This window comes from Ruditapes philippinarum, unplaced genomic scaffold, assembly GCF_026571515.1.
Source record: "Ruditapes philippinarum isolate M1 unplaced genomic scaffold, ASM2657151v2 ctg2425_1_1_1_1, whole genome shotgun sequence".
NCBI classification, from domain to species: Eukaryota; Metazoa; Mollusca; class Bivalvia; order Venerida; family Veneridae; genus Ruditapes; species Ruditapes philippinarum.
The window spans coordinates 1-20,555 of NW_026860145.1; the positions used below are offsets into that span (position 1 = coordinate 1).

The window sequence follows — 20,555 nt, forward strand, 5'->3', positions numbered from 1 at the left end:
TTTGTAAAATACCACCCCGGATCCCGGCTTTTCTATAAGAGAGGGCGGAGTTACGGTTTTTACCGTAACCTTTCGGTTTCTACCGAAACCTCTTCTCAACTGGTGTCCCCGTAAGTACCTACCGCTAATGGTGGGTCAATAGCGATTACCTTTTTGCTACAGGCATAATAATAAATATATAAATAATGATTAGTGTATTGTTTGCTTTTGAACCTATGAATTCACTTATTTTAGGTGGACTTTTATTACATATATTGGAAATAAACTTGTCAACAACTCACAGCATTAAAATACTATTTGTTTACATGTCTAGTTTCTTAGCGTAGGTTAGACCGGAATACCGCATCCGTTCTGTGTATTCATACTATTGTGTTCGAGGTCCTTATCCGAAGATTGACGGAAAGGGCCGAGTAGTTGCGATTGATATTTTGCAACTCGCATTATGCTTACTGTCAACTGCTTAGTGCGTACTGTAACATGCGACTATAATATCGCTATCGTTGTCATCTTCGTGTTCTTTTAAACACCGAACATAATACGCTGTCCTAAATAAAAGATGAAAATAAACATATAGTATATTAAAATATGTGAGTTTGATGGTTTAGAAAGGAACACATGAAGTTGCAATTACATAATAGTGCACAAAGTAATCATAATGCAAGATTGTATTCGGCAAAACGTAGGTTCCCATTGTCATAAAGAAGTATTGAAGCGAGCATAATGCAAGTCCCAATATCATCAAGCAAGATGGAATAAATGCACTAATTCTGTTCCATATCTATTGCTCCCGTCGAAGTTACTAATTTCTGTAGAACAGCACGGATGAACACTAACATATACTTAATGGAATGAGATTATCAGTATATTAAAGAATTTGAAATATGTAAACCAAATGATCCATCCCATCACAATCTTCATTGTTTGTATTGAGAGAATACGCCCACAACAAAATCCACGTGACCCAAGTTCAACCCATGAACTGTTTTTAGCGTGGGATGACTTAAAAGTTGATATATTCCGAAATTATTTATCGGGCCGATATAGAACGACTCTGTGAAAGAAACAATAAATAGAGGATGAGAATGAGTGTAAGTTCAATACTGAATTTATTGCACGAGTTGAATAATATTATTTTATTCAACGAGTGCAATAAATTCAGTAAAGAACTTACACGAATTTAATATTCTATTCATCACATACCCAAAATAAATGCCGAAAAAAGAGTCATTTTTCATTGACGCGCCTACTTATAACGCTAAAATTTAGCGCGCCTTTACACTCTGTTTGTATAACGCTAATGAAGTCACGTCAAAATATATGCATGACCGTGCAATACAGTTTTTACGGAGTCGCAACATCGGCACGGGTATGTGATTAAATCTTTTACGACATACATGCAAGATAATGAACTTAGAGTATTTGGAAAATGCAAAAATACTAATCGAGAACACATTTAAAAACTAAGAAAAAATGGTTTGATAAAAAAAGGCTATGAGGCCAGAAAAGCATTAAATAAAGCAAGAAATGTGTTTTTGAGAAATAGAACAAACGAAAATAAAAGCATTTTTTATAAATAAAAAAAAGATTTATAAGAATATAAAACTTAGATGTAAACGTCTATTCAAAAAAACGAGTGTCAAAATTAGCAAAGTTTAACCAAAGAGAACAAAATACAGGCAACCTACTATAGAAAATAGTAACATAAGTATTGATGAAATGTATTTATTACATGCTTTTCGGTGGTTTATAGAAATATATCAGTGATATAAAAATGGTAATTTCACTGTTTGAAACAGTGAAATTACCACTTTGATAATTTCACTGTTTTGAATTTAAGCCCCTTACGTTATTTCAGTGAAATACCAGCGTGCACAATACTGGGAACCAACTTAATGACGTCGTAAATGACGTCACGTTATATTATTATTTGGCGCGCTTTTCATTCAGTATTAGGTTAAATGTCTTTTTAAAACGTTTCTTTGCATATAATAAAAAGAAAATTTGTTTAGTTTAGTGTAAGATTGAAATATATTTCACCTTGTGAACACCAAAAGTTCATATTTCACTCGTGGCTGAAATATACCTTTTGGTGCTCACTCGGTGAAATATATTCCGATCTTACACTGAACTAAACAAATATCCTCTATATAGACCTTTTTACGACGCGGTCCGTTGCTATGAAAAATCGACCGGAATTAGAATTTTCTCGCGCATGCGCAATCTGCGTAGGGCAGAAAATCCTTCGCCTTACATAGAAATATAGCAACAATACCGAGTTCAAGGTAAACGGTAGAAAATTATATGAAATAGCTTTTAACAAATATAGAAAAGATGTCTTATAGCTTTGTGGCGAAGAATGTCATAAAAAGGCATGGAAAAGATACTTGTTTAAGAATTTACGATCACGGACCTGACACTATAGCTGAGATCATTTTTTTAAAGAAGATGTGTAAATTAATGTATCTATTAGCAAATGAAAAGTCAACTTATTTGCTGTAAAAATAGTTCATATAAAAACAAAAGAAATTTTAAAACATGAAATCGAGATTAATTATAATTCTGAAAAAAAATATCAGAACAGGTGATGGGTAATGCATTTTTCAATATGTTCTATATATACCTGATTACTATATATATATATCCTTTATCTGATTTGCCTGTGATGCAAACAGAAAAAAAAATAAGTCACAGAAATAGATTTTAAATAATTAATTATTTTTTTCCAAAATCTTGAGAAATTAAGATGGATTGTTTGGAAGAGATATAACACACATTGTATCCGCTTCTTCGTAATACCACCGATTTATATTACATAATATAAATCCACCGATTTATATTACATTATATAAATCCGTGGTAATACATGATATTTTTGATAATGCACGTCACACAATTTTTCCCTTCTCAAAATCCATATATATATTGATCGGTATATTTAAAAGTTACATAAATTACCATTTTAATAAGCGTAACTGATTTTTTACTTTATCATGGTATTTATAAAAGTCCCGGTTGAATGAACAACCGTTGGCGTGCCAATCTGTTTGACACTTGCCGCCTGACCAATCCAGTTATTCAAAGGAAGTGTACAATACAAATTGTGTAATATTATGTAATACAGGGGTAATAAAGTTTTATCTATAACACCCTGCTGTTTCAATTTAAATTACTGATGAAAAAGCCGTCTAATGATACCTTAAACAAACGACATGTGTGTGCCGTTTTTGACCATTGAATTATTAGTCCCGCACATTTTTGTAGATCTGTTAAAAAATAAATTCACGTTTTCAGTACTTACCGCCTTAAGTCATCCCAAAATTAATGTTTTTTGGGTGACATAACATGAAATCGCATCTGTTAAAGTCTTAAAGTATGATAGACTGTAGACATCGTTATTGCGTTCTGCCCTACGCAGAATGCGCATGCGCGAAATGCAACATTCGTTGCTATGGAAAATCGTATTGTAAAAAGGTCTATACATTTTAATAGTTTGTACGGTTTTACACCACTGTATGATTATGAAAATAATGATGTACATAATTATTACATCTATGATAATGATTTGGATGTAGAATTTACATCGATGGCGATAAAAAAAATCAATATTTTCGCAAAATAATTCTAAATGCCCAGATACTGACCATCTAATTGCAGAAGTATTTAAAAATTTGTCCATTTCTTACACGCGTATTTTAGTGCCAATATTTAAAGGCGGGGCTCATGAAGCAAACAACATTCACGGAATTACCCTAAATAGTATTTTGTCAAAAATATACTCAAAATTATTGGACTGATAATCAACATTGTTTTCAAATGACTAAGTCAACCATTTATTGTGTTTTTGTTCTACATGCTACAATAACAAAGACTTTGTCGAGTAAGAAGAAACTCTATGTAGCATTTCTAGATTGGGAGAAAACGTTTGACCGCATTGATTGTGTTTTATTATGGAGAAAGTTAGTGAATGTAAATATTAGAACAAGCTAGATTTGTTACTACAATCAAGTCAATGTATAATACTGTTACATCGGTTATATGGAATATAAAAACATACATTCTGATCTAATTAATTCTAAGATTGGAGTAAAACAGGGAGATCCAGCAAGTAGCATATTGTGTTTATTTTTTCTCAATGATATATTGAATTATATAAATAGGAACATTCCTGGTATTGTTAACATTGATGATTTACAGATTTTTTGTTGTTATTTGCAGTCGACGCTGTAGTTTTCACACATGATCAAAATTCATTACTATTTATCTTGAAATATATAGAACATTATTGCAATATGTGGAACCTGAAATTAAACGTATCTTAAACAAAAGTAATGATTTTTGAAAATGGTAGACATACATCTTATGATTTCTTTTTGTATAACACTAGAATTGAAATTGTAGAATCTTTTAAATATTTCGGTGTGTATCTTTAATAAAAATGGAAACTGGAACAGAACTCAAAGATACATTGCGTAACATGCGTCATATTCGCTACATAATTTATTTATCGTATGTAACCAGTTGGAACTTCCAGTTTCCTAAATGATAAGTTTATTAATTTTGATAGTATTGTTTACCAACATTAAATTATGCTGCAGAAGTGTGGTGACATCACGCTGGTCCGAACATAGAAATTATACATACAAACCAATGTAGATGTGTTATATGGTGAACTGGGTCGTACATACGGTGACACAAAGGTGACATCTGTGTGTTTTTATTTATCTCGTGGGCACGAGATACTATGTCTTGACCATGAGTTACTTAGTTGTGGCCACGAGAAAGCTAAGTCGTGGCCATGAGATACTATGTCACGCCCACGAGTTACTTAGTCGTGGCCACGAGATAGCTAAGTCGTGGCCCCGAGATACTATGACGCAGCCACGAGTTACTAAGTCGTGGCCACGAGATAGCTAAGTCTTGGCCACGAGATACTATGTCGTTGCCACGAGTTACTAAGTCGTGGCCAGAAGATAGCTAAGTCGTGGCCACGAGATACTTTGTCGTGGCAACGAGATACTATATCGTGGCCACGAGTTACTAAGTCGTGGCCACGAGATAAATAACCAATCAGATTACACCATTTATATTTATTTCCCTAATTAACTAGACATGTGCTATAGTACAAGGATGCCCATTCTTCACCAGCCTGTAAAAATGTCATTTATACAACTTATTGACTGGTCAATATTTTTACATTTAGCGTCACTGTAACCCTGATTTTTGACCCAATGACCTCGAAATTATTAGATGTCATCTACTGATCAGGTGCAATGAACTGTCCGGGTTATATAAACCATGGCTTATCCCTTTTAAATTATTCATCAGACAAGGATTTTACCTTATATGCTATCTACTGTTCATTGGCAATGTCCCATCGTATAAACAAGGTTAACAGGCCGAAGTACGTACAAACTAACCAATTCGATCACAAAATTGTCCCTGACACGACATAGTATCTCGTGGCCACGACTTAGCTATCTCGTTGCCACGACTTAGTAACTCGTGGCCGCGACATAGTATCTCGTGGCCACGACTTAACTATCTCGTGGCCACGACTAAGCTATCTCGTGGCCACGACTTAGTAACTCGTGGCCACGACATAGTATCTCGTGGCCATGACTAAGCTGTCTTGTGGCTACGACTAAGTAACTTGTAGCCACGACATAGTATCTCGTGGCCACGACTTAGCTATCTCGTGGCCACGACTAAGCTATCTCGTGGCCACGACTTAGTAACTCGTGGCCACGACATAGTATCTCGTGGCCATGACTAAGCTGTCTTGTGGCTACGACTAAGTAACTTGTAGCCACGACATAGTATCTCGTGGCCACGACTTAGCTATCTCGTGGCCACGACTTAGTAACTCATGACCACGACATAGTATCTCGTGGCCACGACTTAGCTATCTCGTGGCCTAGACTTAGTAACTCGTGGCCACGACATAGTATCTCGTGGCCACGACTTAACTATCTCGTGGCCACGACTTAGCTATTTCGTGGCCACGACTTAGTAACTCATGGCCACGACATAGTATCTCGTGGCCACGACTAAGCTGTCTCGTGGCTACGACTTAGTAACTCGTGGTCACGACATAGTATCTTGTGGCCACGACTTAGCTATCTCGTGGCCACAACCTAGTAACTTGTAACCTCGACATGGTATCTCGTGGCCACGACTGAACTATCTCGTGGCCACGACTCAGCGGCTTAGCTATCTCGTGGTCACGACTTAGTTACTCGTTGCCACGACATAGTATCTTGTGGCCACGACTAAGTTATCTCGTGGCAATGATTTAGTACTCGTGGCCACGACATGTCTCTCGTGCGCACGAGATAGATTATAACACACACACACATGTCACCTTTGTGCCACCGTACGTAGACCAATGTCCATTCATAGAAAACTTATATTGATCAAATACTGGCTAAAACGACTTACACTTTATGACGAATTATATTGTATAAAATTTATATTATGTTAAAATCCGATGCCGACAATGGTGTAACTTATAGTGGTAAAAAACTGGGCATATACTGTTAAGACTATTTTAGAGACTCGCTTGTTTTATATGTGGGAAAATCAGTTTACTATACATATAGATTTAAGTATTATTAAACAACGAATTTTAGACATATTCCAAGGGGCAGGACGTGAAGTGGTTGCACACTTGGTTCAAGCGAGCGAATTGGTTGCAAACTTGACAAAATGGCGAAAACGGCGTGATTTTTTGAAACGGGCGAAATACTTTTTGCCAGGCAAGTTGGTTTCTTTGTTATTTTGAAGTTCATTAGTATGTCTATTCCATAATTCAATATATATGCCACACTCGGTTTAAGGTTTCAGCATCCTAAATTCTGTTTTGACGAAGTTATTGAAGATATAAACTGATCATGTAGATATTTTGAAATTTGACATGTGACTGTTCTGGTCGGGTTTTCTCCTAATTTATTCGAATTTGTAAGTTTTTAAATGCATTTAACAATAACAAAATATGTTTCTGTCAATGCTGTACAAGTGGTTGAGTTCGCAAGTCCGAAGATAACGTTCAATACACAAAAATATCTTGTTCAAGCACATTTTAGTTGCAGACTTATACTTCAAGCATTTTAGGTTGCAAACTTATTCTTATTCTATTGAAATCCATAGTAAAACTTTGCAAAAGGAGTGTAGAAGGTTATATTTATTAATGATCCTGTATGTTTTGTAATTGTGGTTGTACAGGCTACCACACTTGCCTGAAACTATATATGTATACATTATCCTGTCACTTGTATCAATTTCGGCCCGATAACAAGGTGCCGTATATTTTTACTGATCTACGGCACTTGATCACGTGGTATGCATGAATAGGCACCTCTTTGCCGGACTACTTTTCAAGAAAAAATATAATTATTATTATAATGTTGGACTTTATGTTTGGTGGTTAAATTTTGGAAACGTTAATAAAACTTTGTTTATTTTATTTCACTCTATAATTTTTCAAGCGAAATAAAAATTATTAAAAGTGAAATAAATGTAAAACTTAACTCGTTTGCGACATTAAAATAGCGTACTTGATTTGATTTTGCACGTGCTGTTTGGCGCTATATTGTGACGTCACGTAAACAATACTTTAAACGTCTGTACAGCGTTAACGACTGAATAAAAGATATTGGTGTTCGAATTCATTTTCTTAGTTAGACCATTTTCTTTCATTCTAGATAGTTTTCACAACAAAATTCGACAAAAAATTGTTTTTATTTATCACATTTTTCAAACAAAATGGCGCCCTCAATGTGAAAATACACAGAGAGATAATAAGAACGGCGAGTGCATTTTGTATAATAATGCACGCTTCGGGCCTTCTTTGTTTATATAGAAACATTTCCGATAGTGTGATTAAAGGTAGTTTGCTTAATAAAATTCTTTAAGAAAAAACGGTGACAGGATAAATAGAATAATAGATTGGTGCCTAGGATGGAGAACGTTTATCTGGCGAGGCGGAGGAATTTATTGGGTGAGCCGAAGGCTAACCAACCAAAAAAGCTTGAAGTATAAGTCTGCAACTAAAATGTGCTTGAACAAGATATTTTTGTGTATTGAACGTTATCTTCGGACTTGCGAACTAAAACACTTGTACAGCATTGACAAAAACATATTTTGTTATTGTTAAATGCAGTTCAAAACTTACAAATTCGAATAAATTAGGAGAAAAACCGACCAGAAATGTCACATGTCAAATTTCAAAATGTATATATGATCAGTTTATATCTTCAATAACTTCGTCAAAACAGAATTTAGGATGCTGAAACCTTTAACCGAGTATTGCATATATATTGTACTATGGAATAGACATACTAATGAACTTCAAATTAACAAAGAAACCCACATGCCTGACAAAAATTCGTTCATCCGTTTCAAAAAATCACGCATAGTTCGCCATTTTGTGAAGTGGTTGCAACTTATTCGCTCGCTTGAACCAAGTGTGCAACCACTTCACGTCCTGCCCCTTGTATTCTATCAAAGTTGGTATTCACCAATTAATAGCTCGTTTAGATTAGATACATAATTATTGTTTATTTAAACACTCATTTGAATTTGAATTTTATATGGATTTTAACGTTGAACCGAAATTTAGGGTAGAAGTATCCAAATTCCGTTCATCCTCTCATGAATGAATTGAACGTGGACGGCATAGAAATATACAAAGAAATGAAAGATTTTGTCAAAATTGTAATGCCGGTGTCGCGTAATAATCACACGGGCGTAATTTTACCACGGTTTACACAGGTTTTTTTAAAACTTGCCTGTAACTTTATTTACAAACAAAGTGCTGTGAAAATTGGTATAAATCTTCAGCATAGAACAATAATTTCGGTGCATGTATTTGAATATTCTGACAGTATTTATTTTCTCCAGAATACGAGTATATGCGTGAAATTGAGCTAAATCGCCAAATTTTGCATCTTTCGTAGGGCATTTTGAAAAAACCAGCAAGTTTCTAAAAGTATTAAATTCATGAAAATAAATGCTTTTAAAACATGTCAGGGTGTTAAACTTTGTTTCTTGTCAATTGTTATATTTCTAAATTGGCTAGAACTAATCTTAAGCTGAAGTTGAAAACGGCCAATTTCTCCGAAAACTAGGTCAAATTACCCGAAAATTTTGCCCGAAAGGGTACTATAAATTTAAAACTTGTCATTCATTAACATACACATTTATTCTTAAGAATAAATGTCTAATAACTTGTCATATATTTTAATATTCACAATTCAATGATTGTTTTTAATCAACAAACGCCATAAATATAAATAACACGATTTAAAGCGGCTTGTATCCTTCGGCCGTTTTTCAAAATGGCGGACAAATTCTGTTAAAATGTGATCTATATACTTTCTTTTAACTGATTAAGTACGTATGCGTCATTATATTGCATTAACTTTGATATCAAAATGTTACAAAACGTTTTCCCAACTCAACAAATCATTTAGACAAAAATGACAATTCAAATTAACAATGGAACTCCACAGCTTTACTGCATTTAAGTGAGCTGCCATTTTGCCAATTGAGGATCACTTAACTATGGTGTCTGATTTGTGCCATTTCGTTATTTTGTTTGGTTGTGGTTGTTACAAGTAGCAAAACCTTGAAGAGAGACAGAATGAGAAACATATATAACAATTTATTTTGTCACACACCTTTTTACCTTTTTCAGTGTTTTGTGAATATAGGCCCTTCAACCGCAACAACACAAAAAAGATAAAATGATGAGAGGGGACACATTTTTTTCCATGTGTCACAGGGTGAGAAAAATATGCAGCCTGACTGGAACTCGAACCCGGGACCCTAAATAGTGAACAGTTCTGAACTGTGACATATACTCCCCTGCTATATTGAAATTCTTCCTCGAGTTACAGAGAAATGTAAATTAAATTCTGAGCTAATTATTATTCAGTCACGGTCCCCCGTTGGGCCCAAAGTGTCATAGGGTGAGAAAAATGTGCAGCCCGAGCAGAAATCGAACCTGGGACCCTCGGAATACCATACCGCTGCTCTATCGACTTAGCTATCTGGCCGCTTACACATCATCTCCCCTAAATATATAGTGAATAGTTCTGACCCCTCCATTATTGAAATTCATCCTTGAATTTCAAAGAGTTACAGATAAATGTAATATAAACTCTGAGCTATATTCAGTCACGGTCCCCCGTTTGGGGCCAAGTGTCACAGGGTGATAAAAATCTGCAGTCTGAATGGAACTCGAAAAAAACCGGGACCCTCAGAATACTGTACCATGGCTCTATGGACTTAGCTATCCGGCCACATACACATCATATCCGCTAAATAGTGAACAGTTCTGAACCATGACATATCATTTTGTATTAATATGTTCTAAATTCCAGGACTTAAGATCAAAATATATAAAGAGATATAGTTATAAGTGGCCAACTAAACAGAAATTTGTTAACCTCATATGTGCAAAGTCAAAATCAATAATTTATAATTTAGCAAAATATATATACTATGCAAACTTGCGAAATAACTAGTCATCTTTACTGCAGATACATATATTATACATGCATTGTGTGCTCTTCTGTAAACCATGTCTTTGTAATGAAAATTGTATTGCTAAAGAACATGTTGTTTTAATGCAATGAAATATTTGTAGTTGTAGTTATATAGTTTTTGACAAGTTATATGGCCCTATAAAAACGTTTGTTTGGAAATATAATCCGAGCCGCTAGACGATGGTTATATTGCAAACAACCTTTAATATTATATGTTAATAAATAAGTGATTTGATATTGACCCTGTTATTTGTCCGAGGGCAGTCGTATTGGCCCAATGACAATTTTATTAAATAACTACAATCATGTACTTCTTTAATTTCACATTTAATCCTCGAATATTTCTTCTTATTTTAATTCTAACATATTTCTGTTTCCCAGACGCAGACAACTTTGCAGTTTCATGGCAGCACACCACACTAAATGAAGCCACAGCTTCGAATGGCCAGGGATGATTTCATGGATATAGTGACTTTTGTGGATTTAAATGACTGGTTGTCTTTAAAATGCATTTTCAGCATAAAATTTGTTTTTGTGACATGTAATATGATCATTGGCAAATTTGAAAACACGGTTAGAAATCACATGCTGATGACTATTGATGTCAAGGCCGCCATTGTTTGTAAACAATGCTTTTAAACAGCATGCTCGGTGAAAACAAGTAATTTTACAGGGGGGTACAAACTTTCAGCAATAGCAAAAAATCTACAAGGCCAAGCACCTATTTCTTTGTGATATTTTGCATGTACAGGGAGTTGCTAAAGCAGTGACAGAGTTTCCGTAAACCGTATATTTGCAGGTATTTTTTGCCGGAGGGACCAAAAATGTTGTTTTGGGTCTCGGACCACTATAGATTTTTGGCTTTTACGGAATGAATTGGAATTTTTTTAACTGCCTGACTGTTGCACATGGGATGATTTCATTACAGACTTGCAATGTTATGACATATATGTTCTAAACAAAATGTGTTTCTTTTTCCAGGTTGTGTAGTTTGGGATCAGATTTATCAGACATATTGCTTGTAGGACATTGACGGCAGAAACTTGAACTTTAGTGTGGAGTGCCACCTTAATGATCCAAGTCGGTGAATGTGTTTGTGTTTTCGTGAAATCTACAAGTTGTAAATTTATAAAACAATCGGTTAAACACTACTAAATCATGACGTGCGGGCTTAATATCTATATCACTTTTCGGCCGGGGCACTGTTTTAAGGCAGGCCATCGTGTTATTGAACGTGGCAGGTGCTTTTGTATAGGACTAATAACGTATAGTTATTTAATAAACGGCCATATAACCTGTCAGAAATATTTATAACGAATATATTATACAGCAAGCATCATTATATAGAAAAAAGTAAGATTTCTTCACAATTGGTAGCAGTCGTATATATAAATCATTTTTAATACTGCACGTTTGTAACGTCGCTTTTCATTTGATAATCGTGACGTTTATACGAGGGGTGATCAAGAATTACGTAGACTGTCTCAATATCACATTTATTGTTTGACAATATGTTTACATAATTCGGAATAACAAACCATGAAAATGTGTCACTATTGCGGTACTGGTCCACGTCGTCAAAAAACTCTTGACGTCAGCAACGTCGCAGCGTCGTAAGAGTTTAAGGAAAAGCGTCAACTGGCACATGACATTCACTCTTTTTCAAAGTACGAGCCAGAACATGCAATGCAACGTTCATGCCTCTTAGGCCACTGAGAGAAGAATATATTCCTGTAATACTCTGCTGGATACTGACGTATTAGGGTGTTTGTCGCTGACTGTAACTCCTCCAAATTGTCAAAGCGCTGGCCCTTCAGCTGGCGTTTCAAATCTGAGAACACTGAGCAGTCAAACGGAGCAAGGTCCGGGGAATTATTTTTAAGTTTTTGATACATTGTTTATAAATTTGAATTACGCAGCATGTTTGAAACAAATGTGTATCCGTGCATTTTATTGTTTATAACAATACGTGCTAAATCATAAATTAACGTAAACATTAACATAAAAACGTTTCTGTCCGTGTAGTTTACGAGGATTTATATGGAGTAAATAACTTATGTTTTGAAAAGTCACACCAGCTTCATGCATAGGCCTTGTCAAATCCGCGATAGCACGGACGGTAGAGTGATTGTCTGATATATTAGGGGTCTGTAGTTCGATCCCTACTTTTGCCATTGTTTTAAGACCTACTCTTTTTCTTTATTTTTGCAGTATATTTTCATGGAAATGACCGAATGCTTCCAATATTGTCTACACATATATCAATCAACTAAGAAACATGGTCTCGATTTGTCTTGTGTAATAATTGCTTCTTGTGTATAATTGTTATAACTGCTAATTGCTTCATGGGCACAAATTATATTAAATCAAATCTCACTCATGTTCACTGCGTACATCTCACGGAAATTACTGAAAATCTTTCGAAGATTAATATATTGTGTGCATTGACCGTGTAATTAGTATGGAATTGACAGGTTAATAAAACCAAACAATAACACGATAAAATAAGGAAGATCATTAATTTTATTTTTTCAAGCGGAAATATTTCCGGTGCCGATTTTCGTATAACGCACCCTACTGTACTGTTACAGATGTACTGTGAAGATATAGACATTATTAAACAAAAGAAATAATAAAAAAAACGTTATTTTATCAAGTTTTCAACAATAAAAACTTACGTCGTAATGTGTTTACATCAGGGCCGCATTTATCATTCTTTTATGTATGAAATAACGTCAGCTTGTTTACGAATGAGATGTTTACTTAGGATGACGTCATTACGTTGCTTACGGATTAGCGCCGTTTTGTCAAAATATTTATTATCTGATATGGATCAAATAAGTGGTGTTAGTGTATGTGAGATATTATTTCGGTATTGTATGAAAAGAAAACATAATAAGACCTGAAAATATAAATAAAAATGTTTTTTGCTGTTGCTTTAAAAAGCTATATAATCGAAAACATAACAATATATAAATGTATATTTATAGTATTTGTACTGTGTAGTTAGTTATTATTTATAATTGGATATAATTTTATGATAAGAATGATATTTTATCGTGTTTTTATAAATGTTTTACTAGTCTCTTATAATTCAATGATTGAATGGTCATGTACTTTTCTGTGTTTTATGTTTGCTTATGAATTTTATTTGTGTATGTACATGAATGAGACTTAAATAAATTAATAACAAAAATATAAAATAACAGTCGGATATACAAATACATTTTGTAGTCCCTAACCAATGTTTATTGGCAGTTTAACACCGTTTTTTTTCCTTCTTTGTCTATAGTAACAATAACACGTGGAGTGTTAGAATATTAGTTATAAATATTTTTGACACGTTATATGGCCCTATATAAACGGCTGTTTGGAAATATAACCCGAGCCGACAGATTGCATAAATGAAACAAAATATTCTCAGTTTCTAAACATTCACGTCATGATTTAGTAGTGTTTAACCGATTGTGTTATAAAAAGTTCCTTTTTGATGCTGCTGATTCTGCAGATGTTTATGACGGTTTGCTGTAGCAAATTGTATGTAATAGATTGAATGCAAAACTCGATCTGGACAGCCGGTTTAATCATGTGCCCGTTTGTGGCTGAAATAATGCACGGAACGGCACCTTAAGTAAAGCTAGAAAGTCGCAACATGACCTTTAGATACTGTGTTGATGCGGCTTAAAACCAAACTAAACAAAAAGCATTGCCAAGAAGAATGCACATTTCGCAAGCCATGCTTTAAATCATATTAATATTCTTTGCTGCAGGATTAAGGGCTGCATTTTGAATTAGTTGAACATTTTAAACACATAAACGACATATTGACAAATATAGTTGTATTCCATCATTTTGTTTTCGTTTGTAATTAAAGGTTACATCAAATGAAGATAAATTACTTGCCAAGAGATTTATAAAGGATTCGGAATCAATTTGACTATACTTGAATATTATTCTTAATCGCATTTGTCATGGAAACCGGGGAATTCGTTACAAAAATGATATGACCAAAACGATAAGACACACATTTGCGCAACAGGTGGTAAATCAATCACCAATACAGCTCAACGTTTAAGTTTAAAGTAAATATAGCGTGTTTTAGAGAACATTTTCGCTGGTGTTTAAATCATTAAAATCGATAATATATTGTTATATAATTCTTAGATTGTGAGAGCTCATTTTCATTCCACGAACCATATTCTAAAAGAAAACAAATAATGAAAGGGTTAGCACAATTCTGAATAACATTTCACTGCAACATCGAATAAAATAACCGTTACGTTTTCAAAAAAAAAAAAAAAATACATATATTTCAAGAAAATTTAGAATGCACAATCGGTTTTTATCTATTCATTTGTAAAAAGTATCGCATCATTTTGTCAGAAGTCTGTTTTTCTCAGGTGGTTTACCTCAATTTATTTGTTTTTATCAGATACTCTTACATGACTCGTGATTTGTTTTTGTCCCTTCATATATACAAATAAGCAAATAACCAGTGTAAGTAAAGACTGACTCCGAAAAGGCCAACATTATAAATAAATGTTCTGACACCATCCGTTCTGATTATGTTTTTTTTTTATTTAATGATAAAATAACATATTGCAGACTCTAACGCAGTTTTGACTCGTTTTTCTACTTTTTTAGTTAAAAAAACTATTTAGTATTAATAATATTAATAAGCAATTAATAAGTAGTGTAATGTCGTCATCTTTTATAAAGGCACCAGGATGAAGTCTGTTAAATCACGGATTTATATAAATCCGTGGTTAAATTCATATTGATGAGGATGAAGATTAATTTATCTAGCATCGATAGAAATGAAACATTTATAAACAATCCAGTCTAATACGTGAGTTTAAATTGTTGAAATAATTATTGAAAACATAAATGAAGTGAAACTGGTTTCTATTATTATAATTTTCTTTCTTTATTACTTTAGCGACAATAGGGTGTGGAATAGAACAGTCATTACTATAAACAAAATGAACTGCGGAAACAGTCTCCACTTGAAAAAGGCGAAAGTGATCTCCTTTATGTTGTCTTGCAAAAGTCGTAATAACATCGGTTTGTCATTTGATGCAAAAAAAAAAAAATAACCTACGGCCTTTTGGTCAATTTCTGCGCCTCTCTTATAAAATAGAAAGCCCAAAATTAATCTACAGTGTCATGCTGTGACCAGCTATAATCTTACAAACCAATGACTGGGCTTACTTAAATCTTCTTTTTTAAATAAAAAATGTTAATATCAGCCTTATATTGATTGGTTTTATCACATATATATTAATCATCTGAAAATGTCCGAATAAAGTCTTAAATATACAAAACACAAAAAGAAAATAACCTACTGGTGGGAAATTTAAATTTAATCATTGATTAACTGATTATCATTATTGATAAATTAATCGCTGGAATCTAATTTCACTAGGGTTGCCAATAAATCTCAAGTTTTGTCAGGTATTGTGTGATAAGTCAGGCCTAGTACGCTTAATCATTTGAATTTGTCAATCTGTGATCAAAGACGCTCAGTATCTGACAAGTTATCAAGAGGAAAACATCACATTGCCAGTATGAGGACTATATAACTTTGGATTGAAAAAAATACTGAAATAAGGTGTGTTTGTTTCCGTATTAATAATGAGAACGATAAATATACTTGTTTTAATTGTATAATATCTCTCCATCTTTTTTGATAAAATGCATCGTTTTGCATGTTTTGAAGAAAATGTAAATAAAAAGCTTATATGTTTCACTCTGTGCATTTGTTCTTACGGTACGTAATGTGAATACAAAGAGAATCAAAGTAATAAAACTGCAGCGTCTGTGATCAGTTTTGAAATGATTGAGAACATAATATGTATCGGATCATTTTGAATAATATGATATGCATCCGCTTTTAGCTACAAACATAAACATTAAAAGAAAATACTAAAATAATACTAAAATTTTATAAAAATAATGTCACTGTCTTCAGTACACATACTTGCTAGCAAATAGACTGTACATTATCCTCCATAAAGGTATACCTATGTTTATAAATACAAATCGGTTGCCTTATTCAGCATGAAATTTGTGTCAATAAGGATATGTATTGCATTACGCGGCAAATGCATGTATCAGTAAAAAAGGACAGTTAATTATGTATGAAACGGAAAGAAACATTTTAAATAAGCGTATTGTTTTATTGAACAAGTGTGGACCTACAAACACCATGAGCAATTATTTAGTGGAGTCAAAAAATATCCTGACTCAAATGCGTACTGCCAGCTGTTAAAAATTTATGAGAGCGCTTATAAAAAATGTCATCCTACAGACAGACACACAAATACAATTTTATTATTAACCTTAAGCAAAAATTATAAAATAGATATATACCTTCATCGAAAAAACAAACGTTTTTGACTTATTTTAATTAATACAATTGAGATAGGTTTTGAGCAATTGCTTCAAATTTTATAATGGTTTTACAAAAAAATCCATTTTAACAATGAACGCTCTAGATATCAAATGTTTATATCTAATGAGTGACACTTCGGTCAGTTAAATGATAGCAATCTGTCTGAACGGTTACGATAATTCTTTGAGGTCGTAAATACTCCGTACTAGTTTTCATATTATACCGCACTTTATTGAAACGAATAAGTGACCTAGGGGAAGGAATTATATCTAAACATTTCGTATTTGTCCATAATTTCAAATAGTTATTTTTTTGCTTGTTTGTTTTGTTGTTGTTGATGTTTTTCCTATATTTGGTCATATCTCTGCGACCGGGACTTCTAACATATTTTCCTGGGTTGCTATTCATTTAGTACCACTTTTTCCGCAAGCGACCCACAACGAAATCCTAATAAATTATCATTAGAGTCAATGTCCGAGATCAACTGCCGCTGTAAGCTCTAATTTACAGCTATTCGCTCACACAAAACCTTTGGTAAGAAAATAGCGAGCCTACCTATTAAATGTTTTATATTGATTGATTGATTCACGGCAATAATTAAATTAACAGGTCATGAAAACAATGATGTTTCTGCTTGTTCATGCCATCTTGTTTGGTATGCTGTATCAACATGCTGAGGGTACAGGGCATTTCTATGGCGGGAGCATGAGTTATGTTATGGAAAAACAGTCTGACGGAAACTATTTGGTATACAGCTTGCATGTTTTTTTATTCTGTTTATCATTTAACTTGATTGATATTTGAAATAATATTTTATTAGATTATTTGAAAACCATGACAAAATTAAGCTTATTATTTGCGTCTTATTACATATTTGTATTGTAAAATTTATCAAATATTAATAAAATAAGAAGGTTTTGCAAAATTGGTAATGATACATACGCTTTACATGGACTTTTATAATCATCAGGTTATAATTGAGCTTATTACTGGCTGGGTACTCGGTAAAGGTCCGTGTGGTCCATCATGCAGCAAAGCTGATATAGGCAGATCTACTGAGTCTGCAAGAGCAACAATAATATCATCAGATTCTCACTATCTTGGTACCTTTGAACTAGAATATAGGAAGACCGATAAATTAACAAGCAAAACAGAAATCAATACAAGAGTTAATTCTTTTTACAATGAAACAGTCATAGCTATTAGTGAAACAGGAAAATGGGAACAAGAAATAATGCACTTCAGCGTTATAATGGAGAGCGATAAAAAAGAAATAGACATCAGGTATGAAAAATATATTGAATTGATATATAATCTATTAAGTTGTTATAATATGATAGTTGATTAAATATACATGTATGTATTCTGCCTTGAACAAAGGCCTGCATGCGAGAAAAAAAGTGCACGTGAATGCATGTACACACATACTGAGTTATGACAATGCACAGACATTTGATGAAATAAAATAACTTATTACGAGTATTTGATAAGATAACGGAAATCCCAACTCGAAGCTGATCAATTCCGTCAACAGAAATTTTGTCTCATTAACTGGAGAGAAAATTCCGGAAATGTTAATAAAATAGCGGTCCTGGAAAAGCTTATCTCACATGGGCTTATCTCACATTCCACGTGCAACACTTCTTTATGTATTCATACACATACCCAATATTCACTCCTCTGTTAATAACAATGAAACTTTTAGAGCCAAGTGTACTTAAGTATGAGAGTTATTCTAATAAGAGTGCCAATTGAGTTGATATTTCTTGATAATGATTAAGTTCAACTAATGTTACGATTGTTTCATTCTGTTACTAAAAAAAAGAACACTTTAAAGTTTCGCTGGATTCTACGTAAACACTACTTAAATGACACTTTGCATTGTAAGCATATAATAAAGATGATTCTTGATATTTACATGGTGTGACACAAAAGTGTCTTATTAAAGGTTCCTTGATTACTGCCATATGCACACATCTGCGAATGTTTCAAAATAATAATTTTAATTCGTTTTACGCAATATTAATTCGTAATTACGAAATATTAATTCGTTTTTATGAAATATTAATTCGTTTTTAGGAAATGTAAATTCGTTTTTGCGAAATATTAATTCGTTTTTACGAAATATTAATTCGTAATTACGAAATATTAATTCGTTTTTACGAAATATTAATTCGTAATAACGAGATATTAATTCGTTAAAACGAAATATTATTTCGTAATTACGAAATATTAATTCGTAAAAAACGAAATATTATTTCGTAATAACGAAATAATATTACGTAAAAACTAATTAATTTAATTTGCTTACAATGCAAATTAATATTAATTCGTTATTACGAAATAAATTCTGTGCTTAAACGGGATCAAAATATGCACAATAGCCCCTTTCTTGTCGGCTCAATGACTTGATACCTATGACATTTACTATTTTTATATTTAGTGTTTTATGATCGCACGATGCCAGTACATAAATTTATAGGAAATATATCTTAAGTGAAAATCTGGAAGCCAGCCCTTTTAAGTTTTACTTATGTGTATTTAAAAAAGTAATGCTATAGTCATTTGTTTTTTAAAAAAAGAAACATGTCAGAAAAGATGGATTGTCTCAGAAATTAAAACATTTTGATTTTTTGCCAGCTGTTTGTAATATGTTTTCGGAAAAGGGGAAAGGTGAAAAGAGAATGACTTCTCATTATAAAACCCTTTCTACTCAAATAAAAGAACTTGAGAGCCATTAGACTTATAATCGTTATATTTGGTGGCAGTGTTGATCCAGGCTTCAAAATGACCAATTTTGATTGTGAGGTTAGAAGGTTCTATAACAAGCTCACAATGACCTTCAATTCAAACTCTTTGTCAGGCCAATTACTTAAATATATTATTTTTGCTTGCTATCATTACTGAATGAATGTATCGTTACTAGAAAACGAATTATTATTTCGTAAAAAACGAATAAATATTTCGTAATTACGAATTAATATTTCGTAATTACGAATTAATATTTCGTAAAAACGAACAAAGTCCCACAAAAAGTGTAGACAATGTCACTTTAGGGGTTCCGTAAGTTTGAACAAGATTACTGCTGCTCATTTATTTGCACCCGAGTCCAACAATTGGACGCTACTTTGAAGGAACACTTGGGGGCAGACAAATTGTTTAAAAATTGTTTGTTATCAATGAACATCAGCTAATGTGAAGACTGTGTACCTTATAGGTTACAGAAAAAGCGTTGTGACTCTTTAATGATAATACTATACTATAGACTTATCTTCGGTGTTAGCTTACACTTAATCACTCTTGTTTGATAAACGTTCATTATAAAAGATTTGTAGATACTTGAAATTCGAATTTAAACCGTATTTTTACAAACTTTCGTAGATTAACAGAAATTTAAATTTTGTGCTCTGTCTCTTTTTTTAATTTTTGATTTAGATATCGTCGCTCACAGTGCCGTTAAATTATTCCGATCTAGAGGGGATCAGACATTGTTTTCTTATTTGTTTGGCATTTTAACTTAAAACCCTATTTATGGCCTTACTGCTCTATGATCAGGAAATTAATTTTGGAAGTATCTTAGGACTGGAGTTTGCATTATTTGGTTTTGCCCGTAG

General features: G+C 33.2%; 1 protein-coding gene across 1 annotated transcript in view; it reads left to right on the forward strand.

The window, feature by feature from the left end:
* Positions 1-16,015: 16,015 nt before the first annotated feature.
* The window catches only part of LOC132759024 (protein eyes shut homolog), a gene marked incomplete at its 3' end in the record, with an annotated part of 79,214 nt that continues 74,674 nt past the window's right edge, over positions 16,016-20,555 (forward strand). Inside the window, exons 1-3 of the mRNA XM_060750748.1 lie at positions 16,016-16,158; positions 17,551-17,688; positions 17,912-18,225. Of these exons, the coding sequence (XP_060606731.1) occupies positions 17,554-17,688; positions 17,912-18,225 (449 nt within the window). The remainder of the gene's footprint in view (positions 16,159-17,550; positions 17,689-17,911; positions 18,226-20,555) is intronic.